General features: G+C 36.6%; 3 protein-coding genes across 11 annotated transcripts; all 3 read left to right on the top strand.

Annotated features, from left to right (window-relative positions):
- The first annotated feature begins 630 nt into the window (after window positions 1-630).
- Window positions 631-15,861, top strand: LOC105175405 (sister chromatid cohesion protein PDS5 homolog A). Its single transcript, XM_011097841.3, has 33 exons — window positions 631-908; window positions 2,098-2,301; window positions 2,417-2,598; window positions 3,683-3,809; window positions 3,895-4,113; window positions 4,469-4,685; window positions 4,762-4,907; window positions 5,002-5,147; window positions 5,516-5,665; window positions 5,793-5,841; window positions 5,935-6,126; window positions 6,264-6,446; window positions 6,970-7,124; window positions 7,215-7,341; window positions 7,454-7,603; window positions 7,685-7,744; window positions 7,841-7,977; window positions 8,102-8,219; window positions 8,339-8,470; window positions 8,609-8,808; window positions 10,963-11,119; window positions 11,353-11,499; window positions 11,892-11,972; window positions 12,069-12,686; window positions 12,771-12,875; window positions 13,330-13,409; window positions 13,842-13,893; window positions 14,021-14,107; window positions 14,221-14,258; window positions 14,459-14,521; window positions 14,605-14,768; window positions 15,011-15,381; window positions 15,475-15,861. The coding sequence occupies exons 1-33, from the start codon at window positions 816-818 to the stop codon at window positions 15,505-15,507; spliced, it is 4,983 nt and encodes a 1,660-aa protein (XP_011096143.1). The 5' UTR covers window positions 631-815; the 3' UTR covers window positions 15,508-15,861.
- Window positions 15,862-16,623: 762 nt separating this feature from the next.
- ALKBH2 (oxidoreductase, 2OG-Fe(II) oxygenase family protein) lies at window positions 16,624-19,524 on the top strand. Of its 2 annotated transcripts, XR_016062979.1 has the most exons (5): window positions 16,624-17,058; window positions 17,525-17,641; window positions 17,743-17,932; window positions 18,543-18,813; window positions 19,009-19,524. XR_016062979.1 is itself a non-coding variant. In XM_011097606.3 (4 exons), exons 1-4 carry the CDS (start codon window positions 16,798-16,800, stop codon window positions 18,743-18,745), a joined length of 771 nt encoding a protein of 256 aa, XP_011095908.1. In that variant the 5' UTR covers window positions 16,624-16,797; the 3' UTR covers window positions 18,746-19,524. The 2 variants fall into 2 exon arrangements, 1 of the variants encoding a protein (XP_011095908.1); XM_011097606.3 differs by having other exon boundaries at window positions 18,543-19,524.
- A 581-nt stretch (window positions 19,525-20,105) lies between these two features.
- On the top strand, window positions 20,106-25,551 carry AACT1 (Thiolase family protein). Of its 8 annotated transcripts, none has more exons than XM_011097604.3 (15): window positions 20,106-20,323; window positions 20,792-20,834; window positions 21,141-21,239; window positions 21,332-21,505; window positions 21,585-21,690; window positions 21,945-22,083; window positions 22,586-22,663; window positions 22,747-22,812; window positions 23,366-23,451; window positions 24,024-24,123; window positions 24,199-24,309; window positions 24,390-24,431; window positions 24,601-24,687; window positions 24,807-24,901; window positions 25,319-25,551. In XM_011097604.3, the coding sequence occupies exons 2-15, from the start codon at window positions 20,798-20,800 to the stop codon at window positions 25,350-25,352; spliced, it is 1,254 nt and encodes a 417-aa protein (XP_011095906.1). In that variant the 5' UTR covers window positions 20,106-20,323; window positions 20,792-20,797; the 3' UTR covers window positions 25,353-25,551. The 8 variants fall into 8 exon arrangements, with proteins under 8 accessions (XP_011095906.1, XP_011095903.1, XP_011095905.1 ...); XM_011097601.3 differs by having other exon boundaries at window positions 20,773-20,834; XM_011097603.3 differs by having other exon boundaries at window positions 20,106-20,378.
- Window positions 25,552-26,089: the final 538 nt, after the last annotated feature.

The raw sequence follows: 26,089 nt of genomic DNA, 5'->3' as shown, positions 1-26,089 counted from the left end.
AAGACTAAAGAATTCTTGTCATTTTCTTGAATGTATATTCATATGGGGTTTAAGAAAGTTTTCGATATATTATAACAAATTACTCTTGTTGGGGAAAACTCAAAAGTATTTAAACATAACTTTTAAATAATAAAATCTTTACTTTAGTGTAAATTAAAACTTTGCTTTAAATATTATCTATATATATCGGTGCACAATCCACATTCAATATCCAAAGGTGGATACTCTGCAAACTAATTATCTTTTTTCTATTACTGTATAATTTAATGGTGTAAACGTCGAACAAGTTCATAATTGCTATTTTCCATGTTGTTTAGCAATGCAGTTGTTGTGATAAGTATTTATGATAATATAATTCGGATATTCTATCTCCAAATACACCAAGCATTATTTGTAATTGGATTGAAGAAGTAAATAATATTAAATAAAACCAATTCTATATATAATTGAATTTAGTATGTTTTATGAATACAATCTTGTTAAATTGATGGAATCTTATTATTATCGAAAATAAAGAAGGACGTGTACTTGACATGCAAATATTGTAAATTAGGAGGCTAAAACCGAAAAAGAATACCTCCCAAAAAGCAAATCGGGAGTGGTAAAGCCAAGCGCGAGCGCTTATTTCAGTCGTTTATATTTCTAACAGAGGAGCTATTTCTCGCTTCATTGTTCGAAACAAACATAAAATAAAAGAAGCCCCAAATTCTCGCACACCCCCTGATAAAAAGCACTGGGAAAAACCCAGTGAATGCTCCGTGTGAAGAATCCTCTCGTTTTGAAGGTGTGAGGAAATTCGGTGGAATTTAGTTTCCATGGCTCCGAAGCTGCAGCAGCAGCTGAAAGAACTGGGATCGAAGTTGAAGAATCCTCCAGCTTCGAAAGACGCTCTCATTAAGCTCTTGAAGGTGACAGCCCCCTCGTTACATGTCTCCTCTGCGTTGGAATTCTCTTTAGAAAGATTATTTTAATGGTTACTAATGAATTTCTGTTGGTTTCCAAGTTTCATTTGTGGATGCATGCTTGTAAATTTATGTAAGTTATGGCTACGTGATAATTGGGGTTGAATTAGGGTTCACTCAAGCCGCTGTTTGGCTTTGTTATTTCTGTAACCGAGCAGAAAGTCCGTGGCTTTTCCTTTCTAGTTTTTTAGTTTGTTTGAGTTGTGGTGTTGAATTTTTGTGTGTCCATGACTTCAATTTACAGTTGCATGTGTCTGCATTGCTAAGTTGTGGCTTTGTCATAATTGGGATTGAATTAGGGTTCTTTTCTAGGGTCTCCGAGCGCTTTATATTTTGGGGGCGGAAAGCAGAAAGTTTAAGTCTTTTTTCTTTTTTACTTTTCCTTCTTCTTCCACAAAATTCCTACCTTCACCTGAATTGGTGCCTTAATTATTTCCAAGGAGAGGAATGCAGAAAGTACGACTTTTTTCAATTATTCTAATTGAAGTTTGAGAAATATTAAAGAAAAATTTGTTTCAATTATTTTTATTTAAAATTTTTAGCAACAATTTCGTACGCAATCTATATTTTTATGGGGAAGTTCCATTAGTAATTTTCTCCTTTACGGTGAAGATTGTTAAAACATTTGATTTTTTATGCAAGAAGAATAAAGATTTTGCAATTGTTACATTTTGATCCAGCAATTGATGAACTTTTAGTATATGCATGCACGTGTGTCTGTCTGTCTGTGTAAATAGGAGAAAAAGAAGCATATGCTAATATGGGATTTTGTTAGATCCTAGTACACTATGTTACTTCCCTCCCTCCTTGGACCTAATTGGACAAAGAGGACATGAAGCTGGTATGTGATTGTGTACAAGTAAAGCATTTAGGATTGCTTTCTCAGTCAAAAGCCTTAAGTTTCTATCATTTATTTCCACAATCTAGAGATTTACTTTCCTTCTGAAATTAGTGCCTGAAATGATATTCTTTTGAAACTATATTTCTGGGAGGGAAAAAATAAAAGGAAGGAAGAGCTTATGTTGAACTTGCTTTAATGGGTTGAGGTCCTGAAATTTTAGTTGCTTGGCATAAAGTTATGTGAACAGTCAATTGATTCGTTTGTAGTAATTTGAAGTTTCTTCCCTTCCTGCAGCAAGGTGCTACATGCCTATCTGGGTTAGAGCAATCACCACCAAAATCAATACTGGACTGCATGCAGCCTTTCTCGAATGCAATCGCCAAGCCAGAGCTTTTGAAACATCAAGATCGAGAGGTCAAGCTTTTTGTAGCTGCATGTATATGTGAAATAACTCGAATAACTGCACCTGAGGCTCCATATGACGATGATGTTCTAAAGGTACCTCTTTCTTCTTAAGAGTAAATAGCTAGAGATAACAGCTTAAGTCTCTGCTTGATGTGTTTCAAAACGTGGACATTTGTGACCTGGGTCATTGCTGTTTAATCTGTTTCAGGATATTTTTCAGTTGATCGTGAGTACATTCAGTGGCTTAAGTGATACAAATGGCCCTTCATTTGGAAGGAGAGTTGTTATTCTTGAAACTTTGGCAAGATACAGATCATGTGTTGTCATGCTGGATCTTGAATGTGATGACCTCATAAATGAAATGTTCAATACTTTCTTCAACGTTGCTAGGTACGGCCTTTTTTATGTTTACCTCTCTTTCTTCAGTTGAAAAACAAGTTTATACATTCTGTTCGTGGGAGCATCTCTTTTCTCTATTTTATCTTGATCAAGGGCAAGTATGTTTAGTTGTTTGGCGTCTTTGTACTTGTGTAACATGTGCACTTTTTTGCTTGTGATTTTCCTTCTTCCTATGTGGATGCAGATGTTGTAACTCTATCCTGATTGCACATTTAGCATTTCTTCAGTTTTGGACATCGATCAATTTTCCATTTAAAGAGGGTGTCAATTAATCCTTTTTGGTTTCTGTTTGCTTCTCCTATATTTGGCTATTCCAGTAACCAAGTCAAGCAGTCCTCCTTTGAATTTGCCGATTTGCCTGCAAAAACTTGAGGTAGGAGAGGTGAGAAAGATGACCGGTGTCGTGGTAGTTGGAATTGTTAGGCTTGTGTTTGAGTTTGATTGCAGCTGGCCAAAATAAAATGTTTATTTTGGATATTCTGTGCGGACTTCTTTGGCACATACTCACTTTTTTCTTTTTCTGAAAGAGATCGGTGGGTGTTAGAGGGGGGTAAATACACACAGACATGTAATGAAAAGAATATGACGTAGCCCATATTATGCATTAGAAATCATTGAAGATCACGAGATGAACAAAAGAATTTTAAGTCAGAATTAGGCAACTCTTCCCCCCCCTATCATTCTCATCCCTCCAATTCCTGCACTGTGAAGAAAACTGAAAAGGTTAGATCCTCTAAGGTTGATATACACAGTATAATAACTTGCATATTGATAAAACTTCATTTGGTTGTGGTTTAACATTTCAATGAGATAGACTGGGTGGGTGCTGTAATATCTCTCTGCTGCTAAATCCTGTTTCCGCCAAACTACCATTTACTGCCTTGATTGAACCGGTGAATCAAGATAGTTCTAAATTTCTTTGAACACTGTGACAATTTACCACCTCTAAAGATGGTGTTGTCAAACTTCGATTATAATCATCCTCAGACAGGGCTACCGCTGTTGAGATAGTTATCGGGAACTCTGGACGCTTTACTCTATTGATGTACTGACTTGTATTTTCTTTCACCTGCAGAGACGAGCATCCTGAGAATGTGTTGACTTCTATGGAAACAATTATGAAGGTTCTGTTAGAAGAAAGTGAGGATGTACAAGAGAACCTTTTAATTACATTGTTGTCAGTTTTCGGCCGTGATAAGAAGGTTAACATCTCTTTCTTTGCTTGCTGAACTTTTATTGTTTGAGTGCCTTTTTCATAATTGAACTTCGGGAAGTCTTGACTTCTAGGATGTTACCTCGGCTGCGAGGAAGCTAGCTATGAGTGTGATAGAGCATTGTTCGCGAAAACTGGAACCTGGCATAAAGCAGTTTCTCGTGTCTTCAATGTCTGGAGACAGCAGCGCCCTGAAACATGAAATTAATTACCATGGTGTACTTTATAATATCTACTGCTGTGCACCTCACGTTTTATCAGGAGTTGTTCCTTATCTTACTGGAGAGCTACTGGTAATCATACTCAGCTGCTTTTATATGTTCTATTTTGTTCTGCACAATAAGCCATCCTTTTGTTCTGCTTATAAGTATGACATATCAGCTGCATTTTCTTCTTGGGTCTGAAAGCATGATTTCATGTGCATTTGATACTGAGGGATAATCTTCATCATTTTGACGGTGTCAATAGGCAGCACTTTGGAGTTGCTTCAAGATCTCTTAACCTTTTGGTGTCATTCTCTCCTTTTTCATGGTCAAATTGCTAATATTTAAGTGGCTGTAATAAATTCTTGAAATATGGTGGCACTTTCTGGGCTATATAGTCGAATATATTGGACACTTCATCAGTTCCAAATTTTGACATAAACAGAGTGATCAGTTGGACATTCGTTTGAAAGCGGTGGGTCTAGTAGGTGACCTCTTTGCTCTGCCTGGATCTAGTATTTCTGAGGAATTCCACCCAGTCTTTTTGGAGTTTCTGAAGAGGCTAACTGATAGAGTGGCGGAGGTCAGAACGTCTGTCCTTGAGCATCTCAAGCTTTGTCTTCTCGTGAATCCTTTCAGAGCTGAAGCTCCTCAAATAATCTGTAAGGAATTCTAATCCTGTGTTCTCAAGCTTATGGTTCAGAGGTCTTAAACCTGATGATGCCAATCAATGTACAGCTGCGCTTTGCGACCGGTTGTTGGACTATGATGAAAATGTTCGTAAACAAGTTGTCTCTGTGGTTTGTGATGTGGCATGTCGTGCTCTCACATCAGTACCAGTTGAAACTATCAAGCTGGTCTCGGAACGCCTTCGGGACAAATCTGTATGTGTGCCTATTTCTGTTCGTACAATATTTTCATCATTCAATCTTGGCGCTGCCTTGCCATATTATGATAACTTTTTCTGCAATTGTCCAGCTTCTGGTTAAAAAGTATACCATGGAGAGGTTAGCTGACATATATAGATTATCGTGCATGAACCGGTCTGATGGCTCAATAGAGAATGATGAATATGATTGGATTGTTGGGAAGATTTTGAGGTGCTTTTATGATAAAGATTTCAGGTAAATCAGTGCATTTCTTGTTGAGCAGATTTAGGTATTTGGTCCAGAGAATATATGATGAATTCAAATAAACTCTCAAATATATGACAAATCCAATTAAATTCTCGAATATATGAAGAATCCAAATAAAAGTTTAAAGCAAATTACTTGTGGTGGCTAACTCCTGATGGTGGCAGTTTGTTTGATTGAAACTAACAGCATCATGATGCTCATCAAAAGGAGAGTGAATTTCTTAAAGATAATATCTGATAAGCTACTAGAGAAGAAGTTATAGCATTGGCTACAACTGGTTGCTGGCTAAGATATCTCAACATTCTTGATTTGTGATTTCTGATATATCATGTTGGAGATTTGGTCTCTCCTTGCAGGTCAGATACAATCGAACCCATCTTATCTCTATCCTTGTTCCCATCTGATTTCTCTGTCAAAGACAAGGTGACAAATTGGATTAGGATTTTCTCTGGGTTTGACAAAGTTGAGGTTAAAGCTCTCGAGAAAATACTAGAGCAGAAACAAAGGTTTGTGTGGCTGCTGTTTTTTTTACATATAAAGATTTTGTATGATTTTTGTAAAGCAACGCTAGGTTACTTTCAAACTGCATGATACATCAACAACAAGTCTCAAGGAGTTAACAATGTGGTGCAGGTTACAACAGGAGATGCAGAAGTACCTTTCCCTCAGACAGTTAGCTGAGGTTTGTAACAACCACTTCTGCATTTTTCAATATTTGTCTACTGTAAAGTTAGGGAGCTTTCGATGAAACTATTAGGTTGTTGCCAATGTGCAGGGAGGTGATGGAGGCGAGACGCAAAAGAAAGTGATCTTTTGCTTCCGCGTTATGTCTCGGTGCTTTATTGATCCTACAGAAGCAGAGGAGAATTTTCAGATTCTTGACCAGTTGAAAGATTCCAATGTCTGGAAACTTTTGACTCAACTTCTTGATCCAAACACTGGCTCTCTTCAAGCCAGTACTTTACGGGTGAGTCATTAATGTGATGTTAAAGTTGTCCGGTTTTTCCTTCTTTCTTCACTTTCCCCTCTGCCCGAGTGAATTCAACTTAAAAACGCTTCCAAATTCTTAATAAGGGGTTCTCAAACTTGGTAAATGCCACACAGGGTGAATTGCTGAAAATCCTTGGCCATAAGCATCGACTCTACGAGTTTCTGAGTGCTCTTTCCTTGAAATGCTCTTATCTACTTTTTGACAAGGATCATGTGAAAGAAATCCTTATCGAGGCCGGTGTACAAAAGTCTTCCGGAAGTAATGAGTTAATTTTGGCCTGCATGACTATTCTTGTGGTATGGCATCTTTTTATATTGATTCTGTATGTAATATTTATTGCTGACTGCTGGTCAAGTTATATCTTGATTCTATATTTCCATGGATTCCGTTTGACTAGTTAATAGTGGACTCAAGGAGCTTATATGCATGTTTAAGTCTGACCTGAATGATCATGGAGCTGCGCGGAAGTTCTGGATATTTGGTACTTATTGTGTGTATCCATGGGTGTGGACAATTTTTTAGCTCTCCCTGAACATGTCATATAATGATGCTCGCTTTAGAACATGCAAATATAGAGATGCTGATACCTTTTCCATGCAAGTTTTGGTCCTAACTCTTTATATATGGTAGACTGTTATTATGAAGCTCATAGAGTCTGCAACACTTAATATCCTTCCTTTTTATCCTGATATAAATAGTATAATAGCTATATTTATCTGCCAAGATGGTTTATCATTTTCACCTTTAGATGACAAGATGAAAACCTAAGTGATACAGCCATTTGCAATATAATTACTTGTTCACTGCACGAACTTTCAGATTCTAGCTCGATTTTGTCCTTTGCTGCTGGGTGGGATTGAAGAAGATTTGGTACATCTTCTTGAGGATGACAATGAAATTATAAAGGAAGGTACTTTACATATTCTTGCAAAGGCTGGGGGAACTATCCGAGAACAACTGGGTGTTTCATCAAGGTGCAACTATATGAAATCTCTTCTTAATTATTCTTGTGATGTTCTATATTTTGCCTTATTTTGCTGAAATGGAATACATTGTACTCATAGATCATTAGACCTTATTCTTGAGCGCATATGCATCGAGGGCAACAGGAGGCAGGCGAAGTATGCTGTGCATGCACTTGCCTCCATCACAAAAGATGATGGGCTCATGTCACTGTCTGTTCTTTACAAGGTTTCTCTTTGTTTCTTTTCATAATCTATTATATTGCCTTTTCTCATTGTGTTGTTTTACTTTTTTTTTTCCAACTTTTTTGATGATTGTTTTTTCATTTTTAAATGAATAGAGGCTAGTTGATATGCTTGAAGAGAAGGCGCATTTACCTGCTGTACTACAGTCTCTTGGTTGCATTGCACAAGCTGCTATGCCAGTCTTTGAAACAAGAGAAAATGAGATTGCAAAGTTCATTAAGGAAAACATACTGGAGAATGGACATGTATGACTAAGGCAGAAGCATTTGTAGATCTATTACTCTTTTGTTGTTATGAAGGTCTTATAAAACATGCTTCACTTGCAGATAACAGGAGATAAACCACCCGATTGTTGGGATGATAGAAGTGAACTTTGTTCTTTAAAGGTCTTTCTGTTGCACATTTCTTGTTCTTCATCACTGAAATAGTGCAGATCTTGGAAAATCTTAAAGGCCTGATTGAGCATCAAATTGTGCATGCAGATATTTGGGGTTAAAGCTCTGGTCAAGAGCTATTTACCTGTCAAGGATGCTCAGCTTCGTTCTGGAATTGATGGCTTAATTGAACTACTGAAGAATATACTCTCTTTTGGTGATATCTCAAGAGAGATTGAATCAAGGTAACTGGATGTATTTTGTCTACAATGTCTTTTAAGAAGGTTACAGTATGGAAGTTTTCTCCATCTGACTTAGTATTGCTTAAGATTTTCTGGTACTAATACGATTTTTCTTTTCATGTTTCAGTTTGGTTGATAGAGCTCATTTGAAGCTTGCTGCAGCAAAAGCCGTGCTTCGTTTATCAAAGCACTGGGAGCACAAAATTCCAACTAATGTCTTTTACCTCACACTGAGAACTTCAGAGGTTGAGTTTACTTGAATGGAAGCATGTGGTTGTTTCTGGAATAAATTTCCTAATTCCTATTCCCTTAAAACAGTTCACTGGCTAGGTTTTTCTTACTCTCCCACGCTTGGATTTTGTAGGATAATTTTCCTGAGGTAAAGAAACTATTGCTCAACAAGATTCATCAGTATGTGAAGGACCGGATTCTAGACCCTAAGTATGCTTGCGCATTACTGCTTGATATTTCTTCTCAGCATCCCGATTTAGAAGAGGTAAAAGGTTGCTTAAGTACTTTTGCTGTAATCTACTTTTCTTTTCTTTTTTTTTTTTTAAGTCTGTTTATACCACATCTAACAGTGGAAAATTCCGCATACCACATCTGAATATCCATTCTCCAAATGCTTTGGCAGAACAAACGCAATCTGAATGACATAATCCAGATGTGTCGGCAAGGAAGGGGACGACAAATTTCTTCACAGACTGATGGAAGTTCTCCCACACTTTATCCAGAATACATGCTTGCATATGTGGTTCATTCCCTTGCTCACCATCCCTCATTTCCTAATATTGATGAATGCAAAGACGTCAAAGCCTTTGAATCTATGTACAGGTATTTTAGATTGACAATGATAATTGTTAATGAAGCTTAAAGAAATCAAGCAATAACATGAAGTTGTAATTTTGTTTAGAATCTTTCTATTGTAATTTATGAAACTTCTGGCATAGCTATGTTTTGGAAGCTAGTGCCTCGTCTGTCAGTCAATTGGGTTGTCTTGGTTAAAGATAGACATTTGAAATGGCTATGTTTTGATATTTCGCATTCTCCTTTTTCTGAATTAGAGTACTTCTGAGCTCGGTTGGAGAATAAAGATGGGATCGTGAAGCTATTTTACACAATTTGAATAATGTTGATACAAATACCAGATGACTGAGTATATTATCTCTATAAATGGAATTGTAGCAGTCAAGCAGCGTGCTAATTGTCCCTATTCTTTTTGGTAGAAGAAATTAGTATTTACTTGACATCCCGTTAGCACTCACTAATATACTAGTAATTGTTGAATGTGGTTCTAGAAAAATCACTGAAAGAGTCTGGAATAAGATGCAACAACCCGGATGTTATAGGCTTTGATTTGTTAAGACATGGTAGAGATGATGATTTCATGGGTTAAGTACCAATTGTGGTTCGCATGTCAATGTGAATGCAAACAAATAGATAATGGTCATATTGAGTATGAAATGCAGCTCTGGTAGCCGCATGCCAAACTCATTGGAGCATATTGTTGCCGTTAACATTCCTGCTTGTAGACAAAATTGTATTCCCTGTTTAGAAGTGACTACACTCTGACCCAAAGGTAAGATAAACGCATCACATTAAGACAACCAATCAAATTATGAAAAACCGAAACATAGAATGCTGTAACTGTCACTTGAAATAATTGGATGATATAAATGAAATAGCTTAAAAGGACAACTCAAGTATCACTTTACTGATGGAAGAGTCAAAGTGGCTGTAGAGGTTTGTAACATGAATTGACGTATGATCAATTCTCTCCCTGTGTGTGAAGGAAGAACTGAAATGTTAAAATAAGATTAAAGTACTGCTATTATGAAAGTTTTGAGTGTTAAAAGTGGTTATCCAAGGCCCAATCAACAAATCCATACATAATTATGAAATTTTATATCTATCTTATCATTATGCACGTGCATTAATATCTGTTACAAGAACCTTCCCATAGGCCTCAGCGAGAGCTAGCAAGTATGCCCCTTTTGTCTGGAAAAGCGAGGTGCAAGTGGCAAGCATAATTGCTAAAGCAGTGTGGTTTTATTAGTTTCTAGGTTTGGTGTCCGTTCTTCTTTAAACCATTTATTATGTTGTTGAAAATGATCTGTTTACTAAATTACGTAAATATATTTGACATTACCTCAGTAATTATATGCTCAAATTAGTGATGCAATTGACCGAAACCAAATTTAGTGCCATTCTGAAATTTCCCAATATAATTACAACATGGGCCGAAACTTATTTTGCTCTTACTTAATCAATTAAGTATGCACCTTGTTTTATGTTCGTGCTTCAGCCATAAGAGGACACCGTGCCTCGGTGTTGGTTGCACATTTATTATATACGGAGAAGTATTAAAGAAAGGGAAAGCGTCTTCATGGCGAAGCATAATAACACTAATATGCTGTTCATTTTGGAGAGGCTTGATGCTTTGAATTTTTATTAACATTTTCGTTGTTGATGTTTGCTTAGGATGACATTTAGACTCGGAAGTGTTTATCAAGATGTTTTGTGATACAAAAATGGCAGGAAGAGCTTATGAGTTCTCTATATAACACTATAAAAATTTGTCTGTTTTTTTACGCGTGTCACCAAATCCTTCGCATCAGAAAATGGATTTTATGAATCTATAATATTATGACTTGTTAAGCAATAACGAAGTCGATTTAAGGAGATTCATCTGTGTTAATTGTGAGTACAGAAAAGTCATTATAGAATTTATGTGTGACTTTTGGAGGGTTGCACTGACAACTTAATTCCTTTATCTGAAAAGATGTATATGCCCTTGGTCAAAGCCAGTTGATCATGTCGGAGACACTTGTAATAAAACAGTAGCTTGACAATGAAGTAGCAAGAACTGCTCGTACCTGTACCTTGCAGTAATGACAACATATTGGGCATGCTTGTAAATCTAATGATAGCGCCTGAAGTTTCCTCTTCTCTCTACTGCATTCATTTGACATATTGTATCTGTTTCAGGCAGTTGTATTTGTTCCTGTCTATGCTGGTGCACGGAGAAGCAGATGGCAAATCTGATGTCAGTATAAGCAAGGACAAGGAAACGCTTTCATTGTTGAATTCAATTTTTCTATCTATCAGGCGCTCAGAAGATGCTTTCGATGCAGCTAAGTCCAAGGTTGATGTTTAAATACTACTATACTTGTATTTATTTATTATCTCGTATTGCTAAATTTCTGTGCAATTTACATCATTTGGCAAGGCGGAACATCGGTTCATCAATGCATTAAGACATGTAGAATGAACCGCGGATTGATCTATCATGATAAAATTCAAGGCTTAAAGATTAGAAAAATTGTGAGGTTAATGTTGTTTTAAATGACATGTAATAATTTCAATTACATATTACAGAATTTGTACGCTCTGTGCGACCTTGGCATGTCAATTCTGAAAAGGTTAGCACCAAAACAAGATGATCTTCAAGGCTCAAGTGAATCTGTGACCCTACCTTCTGTGCTTTACAAACCACTTGTCAAGAAAGACGAAAATGACTTGCTGGTATGTACCATTGACTCCCTTGTTTTTTTTCTTGATGAAAGATGCCAGACAAGAGGAAGAATTTAATTATTTTGCCAGGAAAAGAGTGATGATTTGCCGGGAAAGTAGATAAGAGATCCTATATGTTTTGACTTCTTTTGCTTCTCCTCTTTTAGATCATAAAGAGGGTCTCTGAGTTCAGGTCTTCTCAAGGATGTGACATTGAACTAGCATGTGGAGACCGGATAAAATTATCTAACATGCATAGAAGTGGAAACCGTTGGAGAATTTTTTGAAAGTTTGATTCATATCAAGTACACATGTGCAAAGATCATACTTATATCTAACCTTTGGAAGTGTAGCTATTATGCAACCCATGATGTCAATAATCGTGTGCATCTTTTCCATACTAGGTTGGTGAAGAGAAGACATGGCTGGCAGATGATGGTATCTTGGCCCACTTTGAATCACTTGAATTGGAAGATAATGGAATTGTAAGATCTGGAAATAACTTTTCACCTAGTGGCATAAGGTATTCTGTCTACCTTGTTAGTTAGGTAATTTAATCGTATGTACTTTGTCAACTTCAGGTTAATTCAGTGCTTGCAGAGGATGATATCATGAAGGACAGTGAAACTGAGGGCAGTGAGATACCATTGGGGAAGTTGATGAAACGACTAAAAGCTAAAGGAGCAAAGGCAAGAAAAGAGGTGAAGAATGAGCACTCACCAACTGGAGGGGCAAATGAAAATGATTTTGATATCTTGAAGGTGGTGAAGGAAATAAATTCTGATAATCTGGGTACAGCTGGCAAGTTTGGATCAAGTAATGGCCGTGAATATGCTCAGAAAAAGAGAAGCAGCCATAAGCTTCAGAAGGGGAAAACACTATTTAGTGAATCAACGGATGTTCCCGTGCCGAAACGTAGGAGGACATCATCCGCTCAAGCTCACAAGTCTCGACCAGCCAGTCCTTCGAAGGGTTCTAGGAGGCCTACATATATAAATCAGGAGAATATTAATGCTGGCCTTGAAAAAATGGATAAGGAGCTTCAAAATAGTTCAGGAGATCAACCTGTGAAAGAAAAAATGTCTGAATCCGCTGAGTCTGACCTTTTAGTTTCATGTATTGGGAAGAAATCCAGTTCCTCCTCTAAGCAGAAAGGCAAACGTTCTGCTGAGGCACTCAATCACTCCCCTATCCCCAAGGTAGGTGTGTCCACTGATGAAATTTGTGAAATGTCTGTGCTGTTTCATGGATATGCATTTTTCACTTTCTCTGGTTGTATACAGAAGCATAATAAAGTCATCGAAACTGATAGCATGCCGTCAATCAGCTTTTCCAAGTCGGCATCTGTGAAGAAGCAAAAACAGAAAAGTGTTGCTGGATTAGCCAAGGTAGTGCCTATCTATTTTGCAATTTGTTTTGAAATGGTTTGACCTTGTGAGTTCAGACATGCAAATGCTAACCTTAAACGGGCACTGCTCATTACTTTCTTCCCTGTGCATCTGCACCAAAGAACTATAGTTATGCAGATTACATAGCAACATGCATGTCACTGTGAGAACTGAGAAGCATGATGAAGAGACAAAATATATTGCGTTCTTTTGGAGAGCGAGCTCTTATGGTTAATGCACTGCCCGTTAGTGAGGTTCCATTGGGTTTGCATTCACTTTGCCAAAGAACCATATGCTTCAAATTTGTGAAGCTTTCCAGCATTCAGTTGATATGGTTGCTGAAGAACCTTTCATAACTATTGCCGCAATTTTTTTTAGAAGTTTATTAAATGCTCTCACCTCCTCTGTTTCAGTAAATCTTACTTAACCTGTCTCCACTTTGCTTTGTCTTTAGTGCACAACTCCGGACAATGGAAGTTCTGCTGCTGACTTAATTGGTTGCAGAATAAAAGTTTGGTGGCCGATGGATAAGCAGTAAGTGCTTTTATGATATGATCTATATGCTACAATCTTGATATCAGACTTGTAACATGGAAGAAAGATTAATTGAACGGCTAATATATGAATGTTATTGTAGGTAAGAAACCATTCATCGATACCATTTTTATAACATATTTCCTCAAAGCACTCTTTATCTGAGGGTAATTTAGTCTGAAAAGAAAATAAAGACACTAGGAGAAAAATGGAGGAGTCAGCAAGTGGGGTAGAAATTCATCCATGCTCCTATTTTCTTGAGAATTTTCATGTGGCTTTGCCTATGTGATAGAGTTAGCATTTCAGTTATATCCTTTTACTGTGTCCATTTTCATACCAAATACCATATATTTTCATGGAATTCATGGAATCTTGTGGGTAATTTTAGAGGGATTTATGACATTATTTTTTACCTTTCTGACTTTAACACAGGTTCTATGAGGGTGTGGTGAAGTCATTTGATACGCAGAAAAAGAAGCACGTGGTACTTTTTGATTGTCTCGTTTTCTTTCGGTCCTGCTTTTGAATATTCACCAGTTTGATTCTTATAAAACATCTTCCTGACCGTCATTTTTTCCTTTTTGTTTCCTGATCTTTTAATTTGTTCACAGATATTATATGATGATGGAGATGTCGAAGTTCTACGATTGGAAAGGGAACGCTGGGAGCTTATTGATAATGGTCAAAAGTCTGAGAAGGTCTAACTATTGCTAAATTATCTTCCTCCTATTAAAAATGTTAATATTCATTGGTTCCTCTTAAGCAAAAATTCTAGCATAAGATCTGACAGTGTCGGTACACCATTTTGCAGCGATCTGGTTCATCAAAGGGCTTTCGTCCTAAAGGAGGGTAAGTGCTTCCTTCATTTAATATTCATACACACTTGTGCACTTGTGATTCATAATCAACCGGCCACAGATATCATTTTCAATATCTCTAAACATTCATTTTGAGACATATTCATGTACAATAAAGTACAGTTTCAGATGTGCATGTCTTTGCTGTTGCAAGAGGCTAGTGCTTGGATGTCTAATTTGATTGACTCGCAGATCGTCAGGGCAGAAGAAGAAATTGATTGGAGTTTCAGAAAAAGACAAAAAATTGGAAGTGAAGTGAGTTGGATTTCTGCAATCAGAGAATCAATATGCTTATTTCTTTTGTTTTTGATTGCTTATGTACTTGAACCGACTGGCAGATCTCCATCATCTCAAGTAAGAGGGAAAAGAACACCACGCAAAAGTCCAAAACAGAGGCAAAAGGACCTGTTGAAGAGTGACTCCTCTATGGAAAGTGGTGAAAGCCCAGACGTTCCGCACCCTGAATCTACCACAAAGCCCATGGTCAACGATTCGGACTCAGGTGAAGGATCTTACTGTTTAACGATTTATCTCCAGACCAATACTGCAATATTTGATGGCTAGATTCTGCAATTACTCTACTTTTCAGTTTAATATCCTTCATGTCGGAAGTCTCTTCAAAGTGTGTCCTCTGAGTCATGTGCTATTTGGTCGGTCATAGTTTATTAGTATTTGTTGTTGATTCATTATGCACAGACTTTATGTTCCATACTGACTTTTCTCCTGTATTTCCTGACAATTCAGAGAAGGAACAGAATGTAAGGGTTGACAAGAGTGTGTCTGATGAGGAGCTACTGAAGAAGGACGTGAAACAAGAGGAAGCTGCTGAGAAAGGGTCGGCTGAAGCAGAAGAGCCGAAAGAGGACGAAGATGACTCTGAAAATACTGAGAGTGATAAAGTTGGTGGCTCTCCACTTAAAGCTGATGCGTCAGATAATGAAGCAGCCTCGTCTTCAGGTGAGAAGCAGCTAGATGAGGCCAAAGAAGAATCTGATAGGGAGGCTGACGAAGCAAACAACAATGGTAGCTGCCAACAAGCAGCTTTAGATAACCCTGAGAAGAAGACTCCTGCTTCTGATTCTTTAGATGCCGAGGTTTCTGATGACGAGCTTCTGGTACTGAACTTCATCCATATTCACTCAAGAGAGCTTACACATTGTTTTAAGATTGACTAATGCACTAACACTGTTCTTTTTCTCAAAATGTAGAGCACATGGAAACGACGTGCTGGAAAGAAATAAGGGATAGCATATAGTTCGGAAGCTTATGCACTTTGATGATTGTGATTCAGCATCCGAAATTAGTGCAACAAGCTGACTGCCAGAGAGATACCATTGAACTGTTGACCGGAATAAATTTGTGTTGACGTGCTGTAGATCGTTATCACCATAGAGTTATAGCATACATGATAGACTTTCCGTTTCGTATAGTTTGCTGTGGGTTATAGTAATTTGACCTTTTGTATGTTTAAATTAAGATCTTGTGTACAGCTATAGATTGTACTTACCATCTTTGTAGCTCACCTCCCTGATGTGTATGTTTCTAAGTTATGGTGGGCTATATTAGTTAGTTCATGTTAACATGTTTCCTAGAAATGTCTTTAAGAGTAGCATCTGCTCGGGTTAAGTTGAATATGCATAGGCTTATTGTTGAGATGTTTAGCATTGCACAGTTCAGATACTGTTGCATTTCACTCACAATTCATAAACAGGAACATAAAATAGAATTGATTTCACCACAATTTTTAGATAATTATATTATTCCTAGAAATAGTATAGTTCTATCTTCAAATTAAGCACGTTTTCCTTTGCAGATGTCTCAATAATTTTTCTTTCCAGATGGCTTTTAGAATGTGATTGAATTAATTCTCAACTATTTATTTAAAAATAAGAGTGTAAAAAGTACAGTCTTTCCTATTTTTGATGAAAATTAATTTTGGTATGTACAGAGTGATCATGAATTACAACGAGGTCGGACATGATTATGAATATTTTTTGTTTTTGATGAAATTATATTATTTTTGGATAAATATCTAGAATTGTTCAGTTTGTCCTTATTGTATATTTTCTTAAAAAAATTGAAAAATTGTAAAAAAAATCAGACTAGGTATATGAAAAATTGTAGAAAAAATAGTCCATAAAGAAATTAAAAAAAATTAAAAATAAGTATAAATAATTCATAATTTATAAGATTATTTTGATCAATTTATCAAAAAAATAGATGAAAATTTAATTAAAAAATTATTGAACTATGCTTAAGATATTAACGAGATATTTATAATCATACAAAATTTGAGAAAATATTATTATAATGTACCTAAAATATATTAACAACTTCAACACATGTTCGAAAAGGCGCATATATTCTCCTGAACGAAAGAACTCAAAAGAAAACACTGCCCGAGTTGGATTCCGCGTTATTTGATGGCGGTCATTGGGATGCTGCGACGTCGTTTGATATAACTTCTTCTTCGCATTCTCCCTCTCAGTCTCAGCGCATCCTTCCTTGGCGGTGGTTCTCTCTCCCTCGAAATGTCGGGCAGTCTCTCGAAGTTGAGAACAGAGCATGACCCGGTTACCGATCCCGGAAAAAGTACAGCTCCAGAGCCGGAAAATGAGACCGCAGATAAACCTAAGAAAGCGGTGGTGCTGGATTTAGGCAACGGAAGTCAGGTTTTACACATGCAACGGTTTATTTCATATCAAGATTCATGGAAGTATTTTGATTACCTGGATAAAAACATACCTTGGACCCGACCCACTATTACCGTCTTTGCCCGATCGCATGTCCAGGTTTGAGTTATCCCCATTTACTTTGTGCCGTATCTATTGTGGAACAAAGAGACGGAGTGCGTCCTTTTGCAAGTTTTCTTCTTGTTTTCAATTTCTTCGAGATGCTGCGCCACCCCTTGTTTCTATCTGTTACCCTAACTATAGACGTGTATCTAAAAGTGGCCGGTGTGTTGATGGAGGGGTGAATTATTTAAACTTAGGCCCTATAGCAATAGATTTCCATGCAACATGAATAGGAAGAAATTGCGAAATGCTCAAAATTTAGCATGGCTAATCTTGGATGTCGAAAGTGGAATCATGCGTTACTGATTGATGAATTTCCAACTTCTCAGTTCATTTTTTTCTTGATTGCATCATCATTTGTAGTTAACTTTAGCTAAGTGTTGCACACATGTTTAGCATGGTTAATTGGTCAGGACTCTCTCTGACGGACAATTTTTCATTTCCCTGGATTCCGTTTGAACAGCCCAGGGATACGTGCTATGTTGCAAGTGTAGGATTGACACAACTAGCATACAGTGGTTATCAACCTCATGCTTATTCTTGGGACGAGTTTCCACCCCTTAAGGAAATTCTGGATCTGGTAAACCTTTCAGTCGGATTTTATAAATGAAGCCAGTTTTTCATTTATGGTTCGAATTTGTTTGTGAATGCATTCTTGATGCTGCTATGGTGTAACTCTAGGTCCACAAAGTTCTTCCTGGAAGCAGTTTCAATAGCTTGCTACTAAATAGGTACAAAGGAGGCAATGATTATGTTGGTTGGCATGCAGATGATGAGAAACTTTATGGACCAACTCCGCAAATTGCTTCAGTTTCATTTGGATGTGACCGTGACTTTCTCTTGAAGAAGAAACCAAGTAAGAGTGTTCAAGGTATGGGTAGATCTTTTCCTATGGATTACCCTCTGTGTAATTTTGCGTTTAGGCAGGCTCATGAGTCATAACTATCTTGTTTTAACAGTTGATGCATGGCCTCTATAGTTCCATGTGTTTTACCTAGCCAATCAGCGCAACAGCAAATAGATCTATTTTTTGGTTTACAGGAAATAGATAAAACCAAGATATGCATATACCACACTAATGAATTAATGATGGCTAGTTAATCCTCATTTTGGAGGCAAACCCTCCAGCTTGGTCAGGTGGAGAACTGAGCTTGCATATGCCCAGCTCCACTTGAACTAATATAAGATCCTTCTCTTCAAGGTTTGAACGAACCACTCCAAGTTGAAAGGAAAGTCTGGTGGTGGGATCCAAAAAAATAGACTGGATTAGCCTTCAAGTAATTTTAAATGCTGTCAGTAAAAGAAGGGTGATTCTGTAAGAAAGTGGATAAATTTGACTTATCTTATTTTGTGAAAAGGGCCATCAGTCACACATAGATGGTGGAAGTAGTCTTTTAGCTGTTTTTTTTTTTTTTTTAAAAATATATATATATATATATATATCACATATCGCTTGTATTTTGTTGGTTTATCTTTTACAGTTAAGTCAACTGGAAGAAATGAGGGTCCTCCCAGCAAGAGATCAAAGAAGCTTAGTAGTAGCGATCAACATACTTTCCTGCTAAAACATGGCTCGCTGCTTGTAATGAGTGGCTACACCCAAAGGGACTGGCTACATTCAGTGCCCAAACGTGCTAAAGCTGAGTCTGCTCGAATTAATCTCACGTTCAGACGCATTTTGTGATTTACCTTACCTTTTCCAGAGGTCTTTCTGGTATGAGGGAGCTAGCCAATTCTGATTTAATGAGCTTGGTGAAGTTATCTGCATTTTGGTTGCTGGAAACCTGTTGATAGTTATGCTGATAATGATCATTTTGCTTTTTCTGAGAATTAGACGGATTGTCAATTCAGTGACTCCGTGAAATATAGAGTTGGAAAGAAAGCAATTAGTTTTGAGGTATTTTTGATTTGTTGAGATCAGTGAAGGTATTGGCCTTTGTCTTGCAGTGAGCCTGTTATGCATTGGCTGCCATGCCTGCAACGACTTTCTTCTGATTATGCGATATAGATCTCCAGTTCAGTGGCATGGTATGATGACAGAGGAAAATGGCTCAAGGGTCATCATCGGATCTTGATATATTTTTGAGGGAAGAGGGTGTGCAGTCCACTTCCCTGGAGGATCATATGGTATTGTGCTTGTGAGCTGTGTGATGACTGTGTATGGCTGCTTTCACTGGCAGATTAATGCTGCTTTGCCGTAGAAAATGGTGAGGAGGCAGGCAATCAAAACTCATCGAGACGGTGTACTAGTCTTGATTTAGTTGCGGTTACTTTGCAGCTTGTGTGCTTTTTTCTCCTTTTTGGTTACCGAAATGGGAAAATAGGGGTGACATGGAACTTCTTTGCTGTACTTCAAGGGTATTTGTAAGACGTAGAAAAAGATACAAATAATTGAATGTATAAATTTTTTGTAGCGTTGAAGGTCCTAATATATTTAATTAATATATGATAAAATTACAATGAGCTTTTTTAAGTTTAGCGTAATTATAAATATTTTTTATTATTTGAAAAGTTATATATATTCTTTATGTTTATGAGAAATTATGTGATTTTGGATGAAGGTTTAAAATTGTTAATTTTTGTTTTTGTTGCATTTTTTTTAAAAAAAAAATATCAAATGAGGGCATGAAAAGAATTTAAAAAAACTAAAAAAAATATTATCTACTTAATTTATAAAAAAAAATACAAAAAAATAAATAAAATTACAGTTAATAATTTACATGAATATTTTGATTGATTTATCATAAAGAATGTATATAAATTTAATAAAGACTGATAAATTTATAAAAATATATGTAAATTTAGTGAAGACTAACAATTGAATTATTTGTTAGAGACTATTAAAAATAAAAAATCTTAATGATTTTTTAAATTATTAAAAAATATTTATAATTATAGAGAGAATTCATTGTAATTTACATTTAATATAAAATTGATCATTGAAACGGTGAACAGGTTGTATACGAGAAGCGCAAGTTGGGAGTCGTGAAGAGTTGACTATTAATCACGTACAGTTTCAACTTATAAAGGCTATATCAACTAAACTCAATTATCCGGAACACGCCTTTCTATGCACATCCACCGCCACTCTGCTATTGTATGTATGCGCTACTCCTAATTTCGGAGATCATAAGCAATAGACAATCAAATAAGCGCAACGGTTAAAAACTGATTCTTCTTCTCTTGGGAACTCAGTTTTTTTTCTCAAGAATCACACCTTCAATTTTTGATTGGCTCACTCTCTTTGGTTTCTTGGTTTGCGGTAATTGTTTCAATTTTTTGGCGATTTGAGTTCGATTGGAGTGTGATCATTGTCGGTAAATTTCATGAATTTATATTTTGCTGTCATTCTATTTCCAAGGTGTTGTTATCAACTTCTTCAGAAAGGCGTTTTTATCAACTTCTTGAAAAAACATGCATGCTAAATATATGCAAATCTTCGTGATGGGACTTTTTATATCTGTTCAAGAACATCTGGTAATGGGAGCTGCCTCTTTTTCTTGAAAAGAAAGAAGTTTTCTTCTTTACAGCTTTGGTTCTTGGCATCTTTTCGTAGTTGCTGCATATTTTTTGGTGTGTGTGGTTTCTTTGTAGGCAAAAACTTAAAGTTTGTTACGCGCAATCTTAAAATTTTCAACATATTTTACTGCTATGAGTTCCCATCTTTTACCTAACCTTCTTTAACTTTGGTTTTCTATATCTTACTTTTAGGTTGTGATATTGCTTGCAGATCCTCATGGCTTCAGTAGCAGATGATTCTATTAAGGATCGAGGTGATTGTTTTTTTTTTCCCTCAAGCTTGGCCATTCATCAAAGCGGCCTCATACTTGTTTCTCTTTTTTTGCAATTCATAATTGCGGCCTCATATCTGGAGTCACTCTGCCACTTGCCTTGAAAATTGCTAAATCTTGGATACTGCCCAAATATCAATTGGGCACCAATTGTTTCTTAATCTTACTTGTTTTGCTTTTTTGTGATCTATTCATGAATCAGAACTTTGTCTCTCTGATTTCCCATTTATGTTAACATTACATAAGTTCAACTGTTGGAATCAACTAAAGCAAATGAATTTCACTCAGATGTTTGCATTGTTGGTGTTGCAAGAACACCAATGGGCAGCTTCCTTGGTTCACTTTCATCATTGCCTGCCACGAAGCTTGGTTCTATAGCTATTGAGTGTAAGATCTCTTCATTACTGCGACTAGTTTTCTTGACTGCAATTTGACCTCAGTAGTTTTCCATTCTAAACTTCTGCCATATGTCTTTGAAGGTGCTCTTAGAAGGGCGGGTGTACATCCATCTATGGTGCAGGAAGTCTTCTTTGGAAATGTTCTTACTGCAAATTTAGGCCAAGCCCCTGCCAGGCAAGCTGCATTGGGCGCAGGTATACCTAATTCGGTAATCTGCACCACCATTAATAAAGTATGTGCGTCAGGAATGAAAGGTTTGTTGGCATTTTGAGTACTGCTATATTTCCAATCTGAAAGATCTTGCAGTGACATGAATTTTTTCGTGCAACACAGCCACAATGATTGCTGCACAAACAATAAAACTGGGTGTCAATGATGTAGTAGTTGCTGGTGGCATGGAAAGCATGTCCAATGCGCCAAAGTATATCCCAACAGGAAGGTTAGCATTATGGTTGTTGAATACTGCTGATACTTTTCTTTCTTTTTGATTCTATGTATGAAAGAACTTTGCTATTAGCTTATCCTTGACACATGAAGCATAGTCCATAATTCCCTTGCTGCTACCCTCTTGGTTTTCAATTCATTCTTTCTGATCGGCTTTTAAGAATAATTCATGTCTTCCATTTCAATAATACTCGATGAAAGCAAAACCTTGCTCTTAGCTAACCATTAATAGCATGCCTTCTTTAACAGGACAGGGACTCGTCTAGGGCATGATACTATTATTGATGGCATGCTGAAAGATGGCCTTTGGGATGTGTACAATGATTTTGGGATGGGTGTTTGTGCAGAACTGTGTGCTGATCAACATAACATATCCAGAGAAGAACAGGTAATATTCTGCTGATGCTAATTTTATATTTTTCATTTATGTGCTCTGCTTGTAAAGCTAATGATTACAGTCAAATTTGAAAACCATGGGTTCTGTTTAATTACACAGAAGTACTTTTTCTGGGAAAATTTTATTAGGTCCTATAATACATTTAAATTGTTCTATTGAAAAGCTTGGAAAGTCTCTGCAGTCCTAACTGTTATTTATCTGTTTTTATTGATTGTTCATTTCATTTTGGATGTCTATTTTTGGAGGTGATAATATTAGTGAATCCACTTGGTATTTTGCACCACATACAGTCTATAGGATTATTGTCATTGTTGTTTTATTTTTTGTAAAGGCGTCTCATAACACCCGATTTCCTGTTTCCCTTTCCTTTTGTTGATATTTGGGTAATTGTCATAGGGTCATATTTTAGAATTTTAATTATTTTCTTAACTTCAAGCATCAATCATCAAAGTGTGTTAGTATTTTCAACTTGCCTCTCTATGCATATCTCTAGGATTCTTATGCTATTAAAAGTTTTGAACGCGGTCTTGCTGCAGAATCCTCTGGTGCATTCTCATGGGAGATAGTTCCGGTGAGTGTCGTTCAAGTTGTTTCTTAGAATAGTTAGCTATCTTTGTCCTCCTAAAAAATGGCAGATTTTGTTCATACATGCAGGTTGAAGTTTCTGGTGGCAGGGGGAAGCCATCTGCCATTGTTGACAAAGATGAAGGTCTTGCAAAGGTGAATCAAGTAACTTGGTTCTTTAATGAGTTTTTTGTTTAGATGATTGAGATGGATGGTAACAATTTTTACAGGTTAATTGTGTTCTTTTGTCTCTTGCCTGTGCAAATGAGAAGATGATAAAGATATGATGAAAATGGACCAAAAAAGTTTGAGATGACATTCTACATTTCTTAGCTCGATTTCGTATTTTATTTAAAAGTTGATATTTTTGGTCAAAGTCAGAGGTTCAGCTACAATTCGTTCGCGCCAAGTTTTTTATCTTCTAGCATTTCCTATATTATTATTTCATTTTCAGTTTAATGTTCTATCTTTATGTTGCCATCTTTTGTAAGAAAAAGTCATACTTTCTTACATAATATGTTTATTTTGGCCATATGGAACAAACAAAATAACTCTTTTACATTTTTCTCCCTCTCTCTGTCTTCATTCCTTCTCTGTTTTCTTATAAAAATTAGTGATTAACATGAAGTGCTAATTTGATTATTCTAAGTTTTAAATACTTTTCTGTTTGCTCATAGCACTTCTGTTTCACTGACTTGTCTGTTGTTAGTTTGATGCCTCGAAGTTGAGAAAGCTTAGACCAAGTTTCAAGGAGAAAGGAGGTTCTGTGACTGCTGGCAACGCATCTAGTATTAGGTTTGATTTACTCTGTTTAAACCTCCGTTCTTGTAATGCTCTTCTTTTCGTTCCTCATTTCTTCTACCATCTGACCCTAAATTAAGTATTAATAACCAATATATGTGCTCTTCTATATCTTTCATCCTTTATGGATCTTCTTGTGCGTTGCTAAGCATCTAACTTGAGATTGTTTTTGCAAAAGTTGGGCACCACACTTGAAGCCCATTTACTTGATAATTTAGAGGAAGTGGCCTCCATTATTGTGGTGGCTTGCTAACTCTCAGCAAAGCAATGTACATTTGTGGTTCATTAAGTTCACAACACTGATGTATTCTAGGGGAATGGACTTTTACCTCCCTCCTTGTAAGAGCGAGTGTGAGTGTGTATCTATATACTTGTGCATCCATATGGTTGATGATGAATTTGTGGTCTATCAGCACTTGGTCTGTGTGCATTTGTATCTTCTGCGGGCATGTCTACTTTTAAGGCTTGGACGGAGAAGTGTATCCTACCAGCTTTACATGGTACAGTGTGCTATCAAGCACTCAGGAATGAGCATTACCTGATCAAGGAGTTTGTGTTCTGTGTAGTGATGGGGCTGCCGCTTTAGTCCTAGTGAGTGGAGCAATGGCGGTTAAGCTTGGTTTAAAGGTTATTGCCAGAATCAGAGGCTACGCTGATGCAGCACAGGTATTGTTTGGAATTCTTATTGCTACACTTTGTTTTACTGGTGTCGCTGATACTGTGACTGCATTGGTTGTGCAGGCACCTGAGTTATTTACTACTGCTCCAGCCATTGCCATACCGAAAGCTATCTCGAATTCTGGCTTGAAAGCATCAAATATTGATTTCTATGAAATAAATGAAGCCTTCTCTGTAAGTGGCCAAACTTAAATATTCTTCTGTCATCTGTCTGTTGCTATCCCGTAAGAGTGTTTTAACATTAACCTTTGCAGGTTGTGGCTCTAGCTAACCAGAAGCTGCTTAACATTGACCCTGTGAGTCTTCTTGTTTGCTGTCCTCATCCCCTTGGACCTATTTTGACCACTTAACTGGTTTCTCCAGATATAATGGGTCCTTTTCATGAATCTCTATCATTTGACTTTATTCAATTAAAGAATCTTCTGTTCCTTATTTATTATAGCACAAATTGTGTTCTCATTATAGGAAAAGTTAAATGTGCATGGAGGCGCTGTGTCATTGGGGCATCCAATAGGGTGTAGTGGAGCTCGCATATTGGTCACACTGCTAGGGGTATGTTTGCTGCCTGTAGAGTAGTTGCTTCAGTATGGCAAGGTTTTGATCGTTCAGGCATCCTGATTGATCAAGTCAACTAATTCGTATTCTCGTACTCCTGATGGGCGCTGTTTTAGGTGCTGAGGCAGAAAAATGGGAAGTTTGGGGTTGCTGGAGTCTGCAATGGTGGAGGAGGTGCATCTGCTGTTGTTCTGGAGCTAATTAATGATCGGTAAAGTTCATGGCCAACTTAATCATTTCATTTTATTTCTTCTTATTCATTAGTTCTTGATCACCAAAATGTACCGTGCACCTTAATATTTCTTTGTCTTAAGCCGGTTTTAGTTTATTAGAGGTTTTTGGTGTGTCTTGTCTTAATTGCTGGGTTGGAAAAGATTGATAAAACCGCTATTTTTCAACAGTGTGACTGCCTCAAAAACTTTGCAAATGCATGCAATTACTAAAAAGCAATTGGTTCAATATAATCCCAGTAACAATTCCTCCATTTCTGTTTAAATTCCCCTCTCAGAAATTGGGGAAAATACTTCCTTTTTGTGTGCATAACATGCCTCAAGATCATTGTTAATCTCATATGTGTTCACAAATACTCAAGAAATCAAAATACTGACGATCTCTTTCTATATTGCAGGCATGCGGGGAGGGTGGCACGGTCTATGCTATGAGATCGACAAGTTTCTGCGGAACCGTTCATCACCTGCTGTTGTAAACATAGTATTTGCAGATGTCTGAGTCTGAGGTCAAAACTTATTCATTATGAATAATTTTATTGTCACAATATATAAATCTTGTGTTGAGACATGATACATTCTCATCGTTTGCCTGTCTAATAATTTCCAACGTCGAGATCAAACTTTTCAAGAATCAGGTACCTTCTTTGAACAATCTCCTCCATAAATCGTGGAATTTTGGTTTAAATTCCAGTAATTGAAAGCAATTGACATTTGACGATAATTATTGATCTTTTTTATTTTTAATAATAATTATTTATCATTAAATAGTAAAATAGTCCATCAGACCTGAACAGTGCAGATAAATTCTCCAATTTATTCCCAACAAATTTTTAAGCAATATTCATCTTGATCTTTGTGACACTTAGATTTTTAAAGCTTACTATGAGAAGCTAAATAATGTGTTCTGAAAATAATTTTGTCAGTGTATTTATTCTTTTTCCGAGTTTCTCAAAAAATAATTATCAAATTAAACTAATTTTATCCCGAAATAATATTTCGAATTCAATAATTTAGAAATTCAGGGATTTGATGATAACTTATCATGATTTTCTCATGAATATTCAATTTTGTGAACTTTTTTTGAGTAAAACCTGATAGAATCCTATCAATTAAAGATAAAACTACAACATCTGTAGGAATAAATAAAACAGTGGTTAAAGAAAACAAAG

The sequence above is a fragment of the Sesamum indicum genome, linkage group LG12 (assembly GCF_026168435.1).
Source record: "Sesamum indicum cultivar Baizhima isolate 11 linkage group LG12, ASM2616843v1, whole genome shotgun sequence".
Classification (NCBI taxonomy): Eukaryota; Viridiplantae; Streptophyta; class Magnoliopsida; order Lamiales; family Pedaliaceae; genus Sesamum; species Sesamum indicum.
This window is presented reverse-complemented; position numbering and strand designations above follow the sequence as displayed.

What these genes read in the sequence shown, in the direction of transcription:
- ALKBH2 (XM_011097606.3), top strand. Translation starts at nt 16,798, where the DNA reads ATGTCGGGCAGTCTCTCGAAGTTGAGAACAGAGCATGACCCGGTTACC. An exon ending in TTGCCCGATCGCATGTCCAG is followed by an intron (nt 17,059 to 17,524) that starts GTTTGAGTTATC and finishes CCGTTTGAACAG; the next exon opens with CCCAGGGATACGTGCTATGT. An exon ending in ACCAAGTAAGAGTGTTCAAG is followed by an intron (nt 17,933 to 18,542) that starts GTATGGGTAGAT and finishes TATCTTTTACAG; the next exon opens with TTAAGTCAACTGGAAGAAAT.
- LOC105175405 (XM_011097841.3), top strand. Translation starts at nt 816, where the DNA reads ATGGCTCCGAAGCTGCAGCAGCAGCTGAAAGAACTGGGATCGAAGTTG. An exon ending in AGCATCCCGATTTAGAAGAG is followed by an intron (nt 8,471 to 8,608) that starts GTAAAAGGTTGC and finishes ATGCTTTGGCAG; the next exon opens with AACAAACGCAATCTGAATGA. An exon ending in ATGGTCAAAAGTCTGAGAAG is followed by an intron (nt 14,108 to 14,220) that starts GTCTAACTATTG and finishes ACCATTTTGCAG; the next exon opens with CGATCTGGTTCATCAAAGGG.
- AACT1 (XM_011097600.3), top strand. Translation starts at nt 20,132, where the DNA reads ATGCACATCCACCGCCACTCTGCTATT. An exon ending in TGATTCTATTAAGGATCGAG is followed by an intron (nt 20,835 to 21,140) that starts GTGATTGTTTTT and finishes AATTTCACTCAG; the next exon opens with ATGTTTGCATTGTTGGTGTT. An exon ending in TCTCATGGGAGATAGTTCCG is followed by an intron (nt 22,664 to 22,746) that starts GTGAGTGTCGTT and finishes TCATACATGCAG; the next exon opens with GTTGAAGTTTCTGGTGGCAG.